We start from the raw sequence: 16,948 nt of genomic DNA on the forward strand, positions 1-16,948 counted from the left end.
TGCAGACACAGGCAGATATTCATAACTATACTTGGATGTTGGTGAATAGAAGCAGTTCTAGAGATAATGATTTAGGGGGCATAAAAAGTGAGACACGAGTCAAAAAGACAAACTAAAAACATAACGCTGTCTGAATCAAACAACAACAATCACTGACAAAAGGCAATCTCAAAAGCCTCCAACGCCAAAATAAAAGTAAATGGAAGCAGATGGAGGAAAAAAATTAACCAACTAAGAATGAAGAAAGAGGATGCATGGGAGGGCAGAGTGAGGCAGCGATAGAGAAATAAGCTCTAAGCAAACTACAACTTCTCCAAAAAGGCAATATATGTCATTCTTGAGTGTAGCGAGTGTTGTTGTTTCCTTTAAATAAATATGTAGAATTAATTCTCTATGGTTAGTGTGATGGTCGTATAGTCCACCTCACTTATAACACTGTACAGTATATACACATTATTATTATTATTGTTTCTTTAATGACAAAATAACCTTTAGATATACATACAGTATTCCTCATCCTCTGTCGGAGAATACAGCCACGGTATTAGAAGTAGCAAGCAGTGTCTCTTTTTTTGTACAAATAACCCATGCAGCTCCCATATAGATTACTTATTTAAGATACATAACTTCTTTAAGATCTCATCTCTCATTCAATAACAGCAGATATTGCCTTTTTTAACAAAAAAAACTTGATGAATTCATTAGTAATGTGCAAGTTACTCCAAAAAAAAGAAAAGAAAAGTCATCGCATCTTTGTTTAAATTAAAAACAAAATGTTGTTAAGCTCTACAAACATTACAAAATGTAACTGAACAGAAAAAAAAGGAAAACCTGAATCTGTACAACATTCAAACCTTTTTTAGTCAACACTAAGGAAATGGGATACAATTCTCTATAACTATATACAGACATGTTATCATTCATGCACAGTGTCAACAAGTAGCACATTGACATTCCAAAATATGGAAAACATGGCATAGGGAGACAGAGGGTTAGAACGGGAGCTGGGAAGAAGATACGGAACAAAAGGAGAACTGCCTGTTTTGGTTACTTTGGCAGCAGTGAGATTGAGAAAGCAAGATAGAGAAAGAGGGTGGAGAGACACGGGGACAGATAAAGACACCATAACAATACACATGCTGGGCAGGAGAAGTCCACATCAGTCTCTCTGACCCAGAAATCAACATATGGCTGTAACTTCATTTTTTAATTATTATTATTATTTTCATCTTCTTTTTCTTTCTTCTTCTCTACATCACCATCCTTTTTTCTACATGTTAAATGTTGCAATTTTAAGGTAGAGAATAGCTCTGGTAGCCTTTGTTTCCAGCGGTACATTTTTTTCTCTGTTGCAAATATTGCTCCGCTCGTACCAGTAGGGGCGTTTGTCCTTCCTTTTGCTCATTTTGTCTGTCCGATGTTGCTGTTATTTATTCCTCGGTCTGTCAGACAGACAGTCAGGTAAAAAGTGAAAATGGCAACACAAACATATCGTCAACCCTTACATTAGAATCAACATTGTTAATGGTTTACAACTGATTCAACACCACTGTATTTTTACATCAGGTACATCATTATTATTGTGGAAATCAGAGACAGAAAACACAATCTCCGTTGTTTACATCAGAAGCAACTCTGTAAATGAACCAACGTAGTAGCCGTTTCACATAAGCGACAAGAACCAGTGCAATGCTTGTCCTTAAAAACCTGCCCAATTCTGTTTCAAACCCCACCACAGAAGAACAAAAGTTAAAACAAATGCAATCTACAGCTCATTTTTCTACTCCTTACTAGCTGTTAGTGTTAATATATACAGTGATGACCTGGCTAACTTTTGACCCTTTAAAATGCAGAATTTCAAACCAAAGCACGAAGCTAGACTCAAGCGTTATTGTGACTTGAGCTGGAACAAATTGCTTTACAGTCTTTGCAGGAAAGTTGCTAGTTGCAGATAGAAAAAAAAAAGTTAACTTCAACCAGAAAGTTAATATTTGATGATGTACAGCCAAGAAAAGTCTTTAGCTAAACAACAGCTAACAATGTTTAGTTCCCAGCCTTGTTTAAAACTCTGTGAACAGCTGTCATTAATCTGCCAATAAGGTTCATGTCAGACTAGCTTTTAAGCCAAAGTGAATACACCCAGAGAGACGGTGCAGCAAAGCCAGTGCAGCAAAGCCAGTGCAGCAAAAGAGCTAAATTCCCATAAAAGAAAACTTTATGCATTTAAAAAAAAAAAAAAAAAACCAAGCCATAATTTTAATGCACGAAACTGCATTTTTGCAAGCATTTGATTCCTGCTCACGCTAGAGTTCACCTCAAAATATTAGGCAGCTGGCACATTTTAAGTAATTCCAACATGATTTAGCAATATCAAAGACAATTAATACCTTGCTGAAGGTACTCAAAAAGTGATGCATAAGCTTTAATATCGTTATTCCTTCTTTTTTTTTTTTAAAGCAAGCTAGCATAATTTAGTTTTTTTTACAGTGTATAAACCCTCAGCTCCGTGCCAGTGAAGAGACAAATACATACAAATTTAAATAAAAAGATTTGAGTTCTGTTAAAACAACATCAAGCCTTTTTTTTAATGCTTTTCAGATTACTAATGAAATATGAATTATATTTGGTGTTTTAAGAAAGATCCATTGGTTAGAAAACCCTTTACAGTTTGGACTGCAAACATTAATATCTGATATAAAGTTTTCCCTTTGGCAAAACAGGGGTAAACTGCCACTCCAAGGCCTTCACTTAAGAACAGCTACTCTAATGATGAGCCACAGATTGTGCAGAGTTTGACAAATGCAAGTAATGCAATATCTCATTATACTGTAGCTACCAAACAACGTATACACCAAATGTCTTTTCTTAGTAGTTTTCAAACTGTACAACAAACAAGATTGCAGCAACAAAGCCATGTTTCTGTAGCACTGTCTTCTCAAATTTACATCCTAGTGTTGTTGCGTAATTAATAATTTTTTCAAAAGCTATATTCAGAGTATTTATATCGTTGCAATTATCTGGATTTGCCAAACTCGTCCAATCTAAGCCAGCCCAGGTCTACTTTCTCAGGGGTTAAAATCTGCCTTTTACAAGAATCCTGCCAAGTTTAAAATGGATTACATCTAGTCCGGACTACTTACTTTTACAGATGACATTATAAATACAATTTATCATATACATCAAGTAAAAAACACATTAGAAGCAGAGAAATTCTGGACTTATGGACTTTTATTATGCCTACATATACTGTAAGTTACGTGTATGCTGAGATCTTTGTGATTTTAGCTGAATGTTGCAATAGTTAACAGTCTGAAGTCTAAACTTCTCTGACAGTCGAGACAGGCTTTAAAATGTACATAATTCTGGGCCCTTGGTGTTCGAGGTTGTTGTCTGTCTAATACTGAATTACAGAAAGCAGAAGATTCCCAGACATTTAGTGTTTTGGAATTTTAGTTTGTGAGTCTTACAGTCTGGCAGTTAGTTTGGTCTGCACGCAGTAGACGTAGTGTTTCATATGCCCCGGTGTCCTTTTAAGCTACTAGCACACTATTAGGATGATAAATAAGTCCAAGTGGGCCTCTGTCACATCATGCACACAGACCAGTGGTAATAATTTAAGATCAGTTTACATTGTTAAACTAACAAAAGTATGCTACATATATAATAGAATAACAGAGACTGTTTGTGCCCATGTCACAAAGAGAGATTATACATTTTAGGAGTTAATTAGCTTTTAACCAGGGTAGACTACCATGGCAACCTGGCTACTGAGAATTAAAACACTGGGCTATATACTCCACAGCAGGAGGAGATTTGTGGGGACAAGTGTTGTAACTGTATCCTTGTTAGCTTTCTGTTATTGCCCTGAAACCGGTGTGAGCTTGTCAAACACAGGCTGTCTGAGATTAGATGTAACCTGTGTTACATATCCACATTTACCCCGTCCTCTACGCTGACGCCCGGCCCAACAGAAAATCATTTTCAGCTATCCCTTTATCTGATGGCTTTTGTGTTAAGACTGAAAACTGGCAGCTGAACTAATGTGTCAAGTTCAACAAGAATGAGTAAATCCCACAGATCACATTAAGGTTATTTGTTTGAAAGCAACTTACCTTTGAATAAAGAAATATGACAAAGCCAGATGGTAATTGTTTTCTTTAGGTTAAGGCCTTCGTCATCCAGACATATTATGAGTAAAATGTTTTTGACTAGTAGTGTTTTTTGGAATGAAAAGTTGAAGCCTTGTCTGAATGAGTACTTAGAAGCAGCAGGTTGCTTTTACAATATCTAGGAAATTCTTGACTGGTGTGGTAACATAACAAAGACGTGCAGCTATTATCTCATGTAGCCCTGCGCTAGTCTGAAGCAAAGCTCTTTTAACTGAGAAGTCAATGTGTAAGGTTTAGCAATATAAGCGCCTGTTAAATATTCCCCTTAATGACCAATCTATGTCAAACATTATAAATCAAGGGTCAGGGTTGGGGATTAGTGGTTATTACAAAGCCCTTGAAGATTTTGATTGGTCCAGCGACCAGCCAGGTGCACAGAGATAATGACTGAAGCTGTTAAGTAAACCAAGTGGCAGAAAATGAAGGAAAAGAAGGCCTATAAAGGGTGCTAGCTAGAATTTTCAGGCTGTTTAAAAGTTATGATTCAGAAATGATGGCGGCAATCCCACAGGTGGAACACCAGATAACACCAGGTAGTTCCATAGTAAAATCAAAAATACCTAGATATTTATGCAGTGATAATAGTTTCTAACAGTTTTCGACGGTAGAGTGGCCATTTCGTCTTCTCAGACATGACCTTATTAAAGGTAAAAGCACACTAACCACTTGGTTCAAATTAGTCCTTAATTCATTTACATTTACAGTATAAAGCAACAGAAAGAGGGTCCGATCAGGAGCGCATGGCGTAACCGAGACATTCAGAAGGAAAACCGTGAAGCTGTAATGTACGATCAGCTCTTTATATTTACAATTCGAACCTCAGTGACGCTTAAAACATTTCATCTCACTGAATTTGCTCTCCTGCGAAAGTCATACTCGGCATTTCTACAGGCTGGGAGAGCGAGAGTCAAAAAGACCTCGAACACGAAAGCATATCTCGCCTCACGCGGTGAGAGCAAGACGAGAGGCGTTTTTTTTTTTCACAGTACTTGACCATCTTCCCACAACACACAAGCAGGGACACCCACTGTTACACACCAGCACACACACAGTTAGTTGTCATGAAACAATTGTGGCAATGTATCCGGTTTCTTCTGATTATGTTTTCAGTATTGTCTGGTCATGCATGCACATACTGATAAAGTTATTCTTTCTTTGTCTGTCTCACTCCTGCCTGTTACAGTGTTTGGATACGATGCACTACACTGAAAGAGGGCTCCTGCTGAAACCACTCGTTCTCAATAGGAGCTTTTATGGTGCGTACCTCTGTTTTAACCTCAGTCCCAGTGTTTAAATTCATTGTAATTCTATATGGTCAAGCCAGTTGGGACACGTTTAATAAGATGACTTGATTGCTTTGCACTTTTAGAGTGAGACGCGAATATATATCTTTGATTTTTTATCTTTTCTCGTTAAGCTTCCCCCGTTCTGGATAATTTCGCTTCCTATTAATCTCATGTTTTTTGTCATCCTTCCATGCATCTGTACCTCTTTCCATTCTGTCTTTATCTGTTTAACTGTGCACTCCTTCATCTGTACATCCATCCATTCATCTATCATTAAATCTATTGCTGAAGGGGGGACTTATAGAACAACGAGACAGCCTTAATCCCTAAATCCAAATTCATCCATTCATCCACCTCCCCCTTGTTTTTTCCTCCATGTTTTCTTGCTTTGTCCCACCCTTCTCTTCAACATCTCCTATCATCTTAGAAGCCCTGGATGTGGCAGTAGGCTTCCAGTGAGGAGAAGAGGATGTAGAGGAGCCACAGGCTAACGAACAGCATGGTGGTAAGGGCCTTCGCAGTCCGGGGCCCACCCAGCTCTCCACCAATGTCTGGCCGCCGTCGGTACATCAGCATGGCGACACAGATAAAGGCAAAGATGGTGAAGAGTGTGACCGAGAAAGCCAGCGTGCCAGGATCTACCCTGAACTCCTCACCCCTGCTGTTGTGGTAGATGGCAGCAATGGACCACGCCACCTGTTGAACAGCAGCAAAACTGAATTTAATAACATGAGACGCGCGACCATGTACAACAAAGGAAACAAAAGCAAATATAGACTTTGCCAAAGGAGACAGATGGGTGTGACAGACCATACCACTTGTCAGTCACACACTCATTCATGCAGAATTAAAGAATAGGACTCATGCAGTAACCTATCATTTATACCAAGCACAACATAATAATTTATACTACAGCAAAATGACAAGCACTACTGCATTTTCTCTAAATAGCTATCAATCAATAAATCTTTAATTAAATGTGCTGGACTTACCCCAATGCCCAGAAACACATTGACAGCATTGGAGCCTGTCACATTACCAATGGATGCATCTGCATACTGATCCTGGATAGCTGCTACCTTACTGGCAAATGTGTCTGGATGAAGAGAGAGAGAGAGAAAAAAGAGCTAAAAAACAGAGTTGTCATTGGCCATAAAGTAACTGGTGGTCGTTGTTACAATCTCTCATGTTCAAGTTAACGAGAAAGAAAAAAAAAGATCAGATACAGCTGATCGCAAGATAAAAAACACTCTTAATTCTGATGATGACTTAATAAAAACTTCCATCACCAAGAAATGAATGCAACCGTTTTTGTGGAGTGAAAGTGTAAAGCAATAAATAAAACAAAATGTTCCATTCAGTGCAAATTAAGTGTTACTGACTTAATGTCTAACACTGCAAACAGACTGATACGCCTAATCACAAAATTCCCCAACTGTGCCTGTAGCCTGTAACAGTTGCCTTTGTTATCATAGAGTATTTGAACTTTTTTTTTTCTGTTATTTCCACTTTCAACCAGAATAACAACAATGGATATCTATGCCAAAGGTACAAGGAGGGGAGGCAAAAGATAGATGAGGAGACGAAAGAGGAGATATAAGTTGGATTGCATTTTTATCGTCATGGACAAGGTAAGATTTCTGCACAAAAAGATGGATGACTTTGTAGCTCTTCTAAGGAATCGGTTTGACTTCCATTAGTGTATGGTTCTGCGTTTCACAGCAACACAGAATTAATCAAGATCCCATTGCTCCCACTGACAAACAGGAATAATCTAAGAGTGGTAAGAAAAGAAGGTTTAAGATTACAAACGATGAAACACTGGTCACACTGCAGTGAAGATATTGGTCTGTTAGAATCAATGTTTCTCCAACAAACAGCCATGCTGTTGCTGTAAAACCCTGTAAGACTGTTACTGGAAGACTTGAATTATGCATTGTGCATTCTACGACTTTCACATGACTGAGCAGCTGTAATGGGATAATTTCCTGCCGTGAATTATGAAAATTACTCTGGATCTGGTAAATTTGCAGTGATTTCTGTGTTACACAAGACTGCATGGACAGATATGGACACTTTTCATGCATGCATAATGTATATAGCTATTAATACAGACCACATACAGAGCACTATATAAATCTTGTTTTCTATTTTTAGACAGGCAACCTTAAATTAGGAGCCACAATCTTTAATCCCATTGCAGTGTTTCTTCTACAGCAGCCAGCATATGCACGATTTGCTCCAAGATCAAGAATTTACAAAGTTGAATTGCAGTCAGGGGGAACAAACAGATTTTGGCCTGGTGACTAATAAGCAATGTGCTGCGTAGTCCTAAAAATTACCCCTGCCTAATGTTTGCCACTACAGCAGCTCCAAAGTCATGCTCTTCCTTCCTGCACTGAAAGGAGCAACAGTGACTCTGCCAGATCTCAACAATAGGCTGTTTCGTGAGCAAATAGCCAAATGGTCAGTTAGCACTCTTTTCTGGCTAGCTTCTCTTTGTTAGTGATTCATGTCATCTAGCCTTTCTCTGCCAGATACAACAAGAAGAGACAAAAACTGAGATTACGGAAGAAAGCAAAGGATGAAAAGAGAAGGAAGGGATTACTTGAAGCAGCAGCCAACCTGGCTGTGGAAAAGAGGATGATGGGAGGATCAAGGAGTAGATATAGGGTGGTGATAGATATGACAATTGGCATGTGAAAGAGACTAACACCTGTCTGCTAGGCTTATGGATGTGTGTCAAGGCTCTGTGTGTTCCTGTCTTTGTGTGTGTGTGTGTTTTCTGTATTAAGAGCGCATACTGTATGTACACTGTATCTCTGTGTGTTTGCGAAGTTTGCCACCTGGGTCCAATCTGATGCCATGCCTCTACCAGCTGGCAAAGGCATGCACGCCTGTGCATCAAATGGTCTTTGAGTGCTTGTGAGCTTGATTGAGTGGGTGAGTCCGTGGGTGTGTACGTGTTCAGCAATGACGCGAGTGTGCGTTTCTGTGAAACAGGTTCCACTCTGGGGCTCCTTATGTGACAGTATGGCTCCCTGGAGAGCTTTTTGCCCTTTTCCACTACCTCTCTGTCAATCAGTCACTGCCTCGCTCTTTTCTTTTTGACGTCACGCTCCTTCTTCTTCCCCTCTGTTCCTGTTTTTCCCCATTGCCTCTTAAAATGGAAGAACATGCAACTAATATGCTCAGGAAAATCTTGGCATTTGGAATGTTTATGGTGTTAGCAATAAAGGAATAAAAACAGAAGCATTAATCCTCTGGGGACCATGACTATCCAAAGGAAATCTGGCCCTCTTGAGATTCCTTATTATAGATCACTGGTCCACAAAATACTGAACAATACACAGAGGGGTATATATACTCAGGGGGTACAAACTAGTTGAAAATCTTTTTAAAGATATTTTGCTCTGAACTGGACAGTGCTGGGAGACTGATGTGTGGCAGCTCTTATTAGTTTAATTGAAAAACATTCAGGAATATTTATTAATTTGTTACTTTGACAGAGGGTCAAAGAGTATTCGAGTATTTTACAGTGACTGATCATTAATATTTTATCTATTTACATTTATTTGTCAAAAATCATGTCTTACATGACATATTTATTGTGATACAATATTGTGAGGATACACGATGACTATCAGCTTCACTGTCCTGAACCAACATGTATTGCACAATGCTTTAATCTTCTGTATGTGTCTCTTTTTTTTCTCTTTTAAATCCCTGTGTATTTTCCTCAGTTTATATGCTCAGATCAAATTTCTGAAGCCATTAGGAGTCATGATAATACACTGCACACATTAAGTGTACTGTGGAATCACGAACCAACAAAGTTTTACCTGAAATTTTACCCGAATACCCGCAAACTACAAACAAATGTGAGCTTCTTTAGATTCAAATTTTCCTAACAGCACCGCTTTAGTTGTTTTCTTTCTATCTCCCTTTCTCCATGTGTGGGTTAGCCTGGCTAACTGTGATAAACGAGGTTAACTGACATAGAACCACAGCACAGGATGGGTTTTATTAACTGTAATAGCCACAGAACTGAGGTCTGTTTCTTTGTGTGTGTATGTGCGCGCATGTGTGGTGAAGCCACAGGAGGCTCTGTTAATAAGGCTGAGAGCTTCAGAAAGGCTGAGCCACTTTGTTTTCATTCGGCAGCTCTACACATTGTGTGCAGTACTGTGACTTGAGCATCTCTGTGTATGTGTCCATAAATTCAGCTGATATCAAGTGCATATTTTTCTTAGTGTATGAGCATATATTACATGTATAGCCATATGCTAATGTACTATGTGTGTATGTATATATGTGTGAGTATAAAGTAGTATGGAGCACACGCCTTTTATCCCTAAGCTCCCTAAATGGGAGGACAGGGAGCACCTGAGCCTGACATGACAAATAGCCTTATGGTAATAGCACATGGTGGTCACAGTACAAGTCATTGTGTGTGGGTGTGTGTGTACACAAGTGTGCAAAATCTCTTTCAAGCTTTAATGTTTTTCAGATAGATGAGCGTGCTTGTCTATTACTCAAGTTGCGCAGTCGTTTATGTTTTTCCATGTTCTAGTTTATACATCTAGCAGTCAAGTACACACTGTATGTGTGATGTATTTGTCTGTGTGTGCAAGGTTAAAACATATAATCACCCAGCCATCGCATTTTGTCATTCTTCACACTTACGCAAGATGAGCCCTGTTGCTGTCGACAGACTGCACCGCTTTGTCTAACGGGGACCCAAATACAAAAAATATTGTGGCAAGACGCTGAGAACTACTGGGTTAGTTCTGGTACAAGTTCACTGAGAATAATAGCTCGGGAAATGTGAGCTCTGAGGTTCTTTTGATCTACTTTTATGTTGTTTTTCCTTTGGATTTGTAATAGCAGAAAAATAATAGTAATGAACATCAATACAAAGATGCTTTCATGTGGAAAAGCTCTTCAAATCTATTTGTCATTACAGGAAAAGCAAATTTAGTGAATATTATTATGATGATGCCAGAATTACGACTATCATTTTCTAGTAATGGATAATAACCCAAGTCCCATTCCCTGTTACTAAATAACCATGACATTTCTTTTCTGGATGAGTGAATTTGAGTTGAGACTGTGTAATTTGCCATAAACCAACATAAAAATCCCCTGCATACTTTGTAGTCTATAGTGCAACATATCACGCTGAAATATATCTCATCTTTATGAAAGTTGCTACTGTATATATAAGAATTACTAGTTACTTAGTGTTTCTCGAACTTGGGAAGTTTTAATAGCGTGCCTTGATATTCATTCCACTGTAGCTTTTTTGATTTGTGTAGAAAATGAGCAAAGAACTGAAAATATCAATATATATTCCTTGAGGTGGATCATTGATGAACAAAGATCTTTTCCTCATAATGACTTTACAAAACTAAATAGCAAATATAAAGAGAGAACAGGATTTGATTAAAGCTGGCACAAGGTCCAGTAGATGGCAAAAACATATACTGTGATGGATTCATGTACGCCTACACATACATGTACATAAACATAAAGGATAAGTGCTCACACGCTTACCTGGTACTGAGGTTCCCAATGCAACAAATACTACTGCTGTGACAGAGTCTTTCAGGCCTACTGTGCATCCAAAGTGAGAGGCCAGGTCCCCTGTAAGGATAGGAAAGGAATAATTTCCATCACTATATACTTAGAAGAAAACAGATGCGTTCAGCTGTTAAACAAACCATCATTTGTTGTGTTTGAGCTTTAAATACAATATATTGTTTCTTTTGGTCGCATCTCTTGTCAATCCCTCAGGATATTTAAAGTCTTACCAATGATAGCGGTGAGCAGTCCGATCATGCAGATGGAGACTACAAAGCAGGCCCAGCCATTCCAATACTCTGTGGGCGGGACAAAGGCGAACAGAACCTTCCAGAATACAGTGAGGAAATGCATGACGTAGTCAAAACACGAGGGCAGCTTCTCCTCCCCACACTCCTCATCGTCGTCATCTTCGCCTGGGAAGAAATAGGGGGAAAAAAAACATACATGGTAGCCAGTTGAATCCTTGAGTCTTTGTTAAAAGCGCAGATTGTTTACATCAATTTAAATAAGATCCACAAGTTCGAGACCCAGGCACATCACAGATCAGATTCAATGTCATCCCTGCACTCCCATGCCTTTCCTGTTGCTGTAGTTGAAAATGTTGTTTGAATCTATAGTCTATAGTGATTTAGCCTGATAACCTGAAAAGCAAAATCCCTGTGTGTGTGTGTGTGTTTGTGTGTGTGTGTTTGTGTGGTTCCAAGCCAAACCTCTGCTTTCAGAATCATCTTTATTTGGCCATGTTTGTACATGCAAACAAGGAATTAGACTCCAGTACACTTTGCTCCCTGCATGCAAAGAAAATAAACATTTTTTTAAAATAGGCTGTATGTTAGAAACTATGCAAACTGAGTAGTGCAATGTGAATATGTGCATGTGGCCTGAATGAAAGCAGGGAGTTATTTCATAGTGTTCATGAGAGTCACGGTCCTGGTTATTAGTTAGTCTTTAGTTTTATATTTCCTAGAGCCTCTGAGTTTTCATTATTTACAATTCTAGTTCTATAAGTCTTGTTGTTCATATTTGGTCCCTTTCTGTTACTTGTGTCTTCCATGATTCCCTTGTAGGTTCCGAGTTCTTAGTTTCCTCCTGGTCCAAGTTTTTATGTGTTTTTATATTTTTGCATTTTCATACTACAGCAACAAAAAGCAGCTTCATTCAGTTGATCCTTGGTCTCCGAGTCCTGCGTTTGGGTCTCACCTTACCTGCCACGGAGTGCATCCGCAGGAAGAAACTACCTCTGTGGAGTCTGGTTTTCACAAACAGCGCTCTGTAGCACCTGCCTGAAGGTAGCAGTTTGAACAGTTTATGTCCAGGATGTAAGGGGTCTGCAGAGATGTTTTCTGCCCATTTACTAACCCTGGACCTGCACAGGTCCTGGATGGAGGGAAGATCAGCACCAAGAGCAATCCTCTCTGCAAATCGGATTACTTGTTACCGTCTGACCGGCAGCTCTTGTGGCAGGGGGGAGGGTTTCTCTGAAATTCCACCACAGCCAACTACGTTTGGTTAGGCTGCTATGTGCGGTGTGAGTGTGTTGAATGTTTGCTGAAAGAAGGGAATAGCTGGAACCTGAAATTACTCTCCTCACTCAGTAAAAGAGAAACGCTCACATGCTATTAGAAGTCTGCGCGCTCGCTGTATAGCTGGCTGTTTTTCTGATCCATTTATAAATGAATGAATAAAACGAGACCACCTGCTGCTTCCATGAAACATGCTGACTTGGTGATTCCAGGGAAAGCTATAATCTCTTATTGATTTCACCCTTGTCATTCAGTCACTGCATACTATTAACATTCAAAGAGGTGGTGATGCATTAAAATGTTCCAAACAACCGAATAAAACCCCATTAGCACTCTAGGTTTCAAACTGCAGCTGCTTTCCCATACGGAGTTTTATGAGGTCTGACCTTAAAAAATATATTTAATTATGTTTTAACCTTACATCTTAACATTTAAATATATAGCATTTACACATTCATGATTGTCATGAACAACAATCCATTTGCATGTTAATAAACTGACTGCTGTTTTTTTTTGTTATGCTCATGAAACAACTGGAAATAATCACTAGGCAGAGGCAGACAGCAAGACTGTTAAGATGCTCCTTCTGTTATTATTATTATGATATTACAAGAAGCCTGATATTTAAGTCTTAAACATACTGTACTGTGCAAAAGTCTTGAGCTGCATTTGATTTTTGTTGCATATGTTGCATCCAATGAGTGAGACGTGGTTTTGAATAAGAGTTCTTTAGGCTTCTTAAGGTCTTTCAAACATTTTTGGACATTGGCTGCTTTTTTACTCATTTTCAATCCAGGCGTTCATCTTGATCAACTTCAAATGAAATTTTTGGTTTGTTTTTTGTTCGTATAGCCACTTAAGTAATAAAAAAGGCCCCTCAGCCCATTAATAAACTAATCTACACATAACAAATAGCTGTTATCGATCTAAATAGAAAATATCTATTTCAAAAACAAAATTGTTTTTACTATTTTTTTTAATTGAATCTATGAAAAAATTCACAGTTTGACAGACTTAAAATAGCATTTTTGCATCAATAAGGTGATTCCCAAAGCTCTACTAGCTGAAGTGTGTCCATAAAAACTGGGGAAATTGGATAATGGGAGAACAAAAGAAATGGCAGTCCTAAAAACTATTTACAGATGGACAGTATCTGAAGCCATGTCCTGACACAGGACTCAATAGACGCATCAGACACTTAGGTTGATTCATTTAATGTTTGGCTCATCCGAAATGTGTTAATGGAAGGGTGGCTGTAAAGAAGGAATTCTTAAGAAAGGGAAATGCTGCGGTCAATATGTACACAGGAGGTCAGCAGAGAGGTGCAACAGTATCGACTGCCATTTGTAAAACATAATAGAGGCTCTGTTGTGGTTTGGGGCTGCATTTTAGTCAGTAGTGTGATCTTTTATGAATTATGAACACAGTAGACCATCAGATTTTGATCCACCATGCGAAAGTTTCCGATTGGTAATGGATGGCTTTTTCAGCGTGACAGTGATCCCAAACACATTGTGGATAGTGCATACATGCATAGAAAAACATTCAGTCATGGAGTTTAACATTACAGCATCATCTTGGCAGCAACAGAACAAAAGCCAGCCAACACCCAAAGAAGAGCTTTGAACATCCTCCAAGAAGCCTGAAGATCTATTTCCAAAGGCTACTTGAACAAAGGCTTGCTGAAGAGAGTTACGCTGTATTAAAGAGTAAAAACAGTCCTATCAATACTTGACTTTCAAGCTTGTTATTCTTGTACAAAACATTTCAATAGCAAAATATAAAGAAATGTGGGTGGTGCAAGATTTTGCTGAGTTATGCACCCGATCTTGGCTGAATGAACATGAACTTGGATTAACATAAAAATAAATGAACTCTAATAAGGCCAATAATTTTCTCTTGGGTCACTGTTTAATGTAATTAAAAATAAATGTTTCAAATCATCAACTATAAATGAACATAAGGGGAGTGGAAAGAGCAATACCCTCATCTACAATAATGGTTTGCAGGACACACTCTTACGCAGAGGCAGGCACACACACACACACACACTCTCTCTCTCTCTGCAATGAATTATAAAACAAGACTCTCTACCTGAGTTATGTCACTTTTCACTGTCAGCAGCTCTCCTTCCCTCCCACACAGTCTGTTACGGCTGAATGGAGCCATTTCTCTCTGGCTTTCTTTCTACTTCAGTTAATGTTTATATGTGCCCTTTTATCACAGCCTTGGTCTCACTATTTGGCTCTTTGGTCCTTTTTTGATTTTTTATTTTCTGGCTCAGTATGTTTAGGTGCAAGCATCTGAGGGACAGATAATACCAGAACATCAGCAGACTGCTAATGTCCAGTAAAGATAAAATATCTACTGCATACAGTCTAAAAACAATTCGATCTAACACAAGGAAAATATGCGCTGTTCCAACCTGTTTTGACTGTTTTGTTATTCTTTAAGTGCATCCTAAAGGGCTCAGTGTTCAATCAGTGCTTTTGACTCACACTGGGATATATGCAGCACACTGCTAGTTGACTCATTTGTCTTGAAATTTAGCATCCATTGTGTGAAAACAGGAGACAAGATAATGACAGCTGAACTGTTGTTCCTACATGCTCAATAATATGCACAAAAGCAAAAATCATGTCCAATTAAGTCATCTTAAAGGGCTTATATAGCAAGAAAGACAGTTGTTCAAAAACTATGGATTTAATTCATTCATTTACTTTTACAATAGCATTAAAAATGTCAACTTTTCCAGTTTTCAAAGGGAAAGGGTTGCAAGGGAAAATGTGTATTCCCCAAGTGGTTGGCAGTGTTTTGGTTGCTAGCATGTTGCCTGCAGTTTTTTGCTACCATCTGTAGTACAACTTCAAAAAGCATAGTTGTACCTCAGTACTCCAGCCAACATGCTTCAGCCAACATCACTTCCATTCAAACCGGTGTAGTAATATGTTAGTGACAGGTGGTTGCCAGGGGGTCACTGACCGGTCTGTATTCCTGTGTGAGTGGAGCTTCAGCATTCATTTTCTTAGCAACTGCCATCAGCCTTCACTGACCAGGGAATACTTATTTTTTACTCATGACTGAGGTTGCTAGGTAGTCGTTGACCATCTGTAGCCCTGTGAGGCTGGGGTCTTATTCATTGATCCTAAAGTGTCACCGTGTGATTGTCACATTTGTTAGAGTCGTAGCTGACCACTATGTTGTAACATACATAAATTTCTAAAAATTAGTAAAAAAAAACCCCCAACATTTATAAAACCCTTTCTATATAAGGATCACAAAGTGCTTCACAACAACAATGAACCAACGAGGAACAAGCAACGGATTATGATCAGATAACTGCACCCTCATCCCTCTATCTCAATCTTCTACTTATGCCTGACTTGCATGCTCTCTTTCGCCTCTGTTTATCTATGTCACACCTCAGTAACGTGTCATACTGATAACGTTTTTATACTAAAGTAAGTTCTCAATTTTCTCTTTTCATTCTTGGTCACATTTGGTTTCTACAGCAATTTTGTAATTGTAATTGAATATTGTGTTACTCCCTTTCAGTCGTCATTCTTCACTCAAATATGAATGAAAGCCAGAAAAGGGTGGAGGGCCCACTCCGGGTCAGGGACGAGACCCTGCCCCAAGTATGTCGGGGTCTTGTTCATGAGTGATGGGAGAAGGGGGCGGGAGATCGACAGACGGATTAGTGCAGCGGCTACAGCGATGCGGACGCTGTACTGGTCTGTTGTGGTAAAGAGAGAGCTGAGTGTAAAAGCAAAGCTCTCAATTTACTGGTCGATCTACATCCCTACCCTCACCTATGGTCACGAGCTGTGGGTAGTGACCGAAAGAACGAGCTTGCGAATACGGAATGGGCTTCCTCCGAAGGATGGCTGGCCTCTTCCTTAGAGGTAAGGTGAGAGGTTCGTAGAGCCGCTGCTCCTCCACATCAAAAGAAACCAGTTGAGGTGGTTCGGGCATCTGACAAGGATGCCTCCTGGGCGAGGTTTTCTGGGCATGTCCCACCTGGAGGAGGCCCTGGGGCAGACCCAGGACACGCTGGAGAGATTATATCTCTCAGCTGGCCTGGGAACGCATTGGTGTTCCCCCGGATAAGCTGGAGGAGGTGGCTGGGAAGAGGGAGGTCTTGGCTTCTCTCCATTTTCCAGCCCCAGCCCCGGATAAGCATAAGAAAATGGATGGATGGATATGACTAAATGGCATCATTCGGGGCGTGTGGTTGATATCGTATTGGCATTCTCTGATATTTATTTGAAACTTTGTTTGCTTCCACAAAACAATTGCCTTTTGGGAGTGTATATAAAATCATAAAAACAAAATGAAAGAGCAATGCAAAATCACATAAAATAGCGTGTGATAAGGTTGGGCA

The 16,948-nt window shown here is 39.2% G+C and overlaps 1 protein-coding gene across 3 annotated transcripts in view; it reads right to left on the bottom strand.

Moving 5' to 3' along the window:
- Positions 1-4,700: 4,700 nt before the first annotated feature.
- slc8a1b (solute carrier family 8 member 1b) overlaps positions 4,701-16,948 on the bottom strand; it is a 134,752-nt gene continuing 122,504 nt past the window's right edge. For all 3 annotated transcript variants that reach the window (XM_006783563.3, XM_006783564.3, XM_035904725.2), the window contains exons 8-11: positions 11,269-11,454; positions 11,012-11,101; positions 6,448-6,551; positions 4,701-6,151 (exon numbers count right to left, since the gene is read on the bottom strand). In XM_006783563.3, the coding sequence (XP_006783626.1) occupies positions 5,879-6,151; positions 6,448-6,551; positions 11,012-11,101; positions 11,269-11,454 (653 nt within the window). In that variant the 3' untranslated portion in view covers positions 4,701-5,878. The remainder of the gene's footprint in view (positions 6,152-6,447; positions 6,552-11,011; positions 11,102-11,268; positions 11,455-16,948) is intronic.

This window comes from Neolamprologus brichardi, chromosome 13 (assembly GCF_056152115.1).
Source record: "Neolamprologus brichardi isolate AB-2024 chromosome 13, ASM5615211v1, whole genome shotgun sequence".
NCBI lineage: Eukaryota > Metazoa > Chordata > Actinopteri > Cichliformes > Cichlidae > Neolamprologus > Neolamprologus brichardi.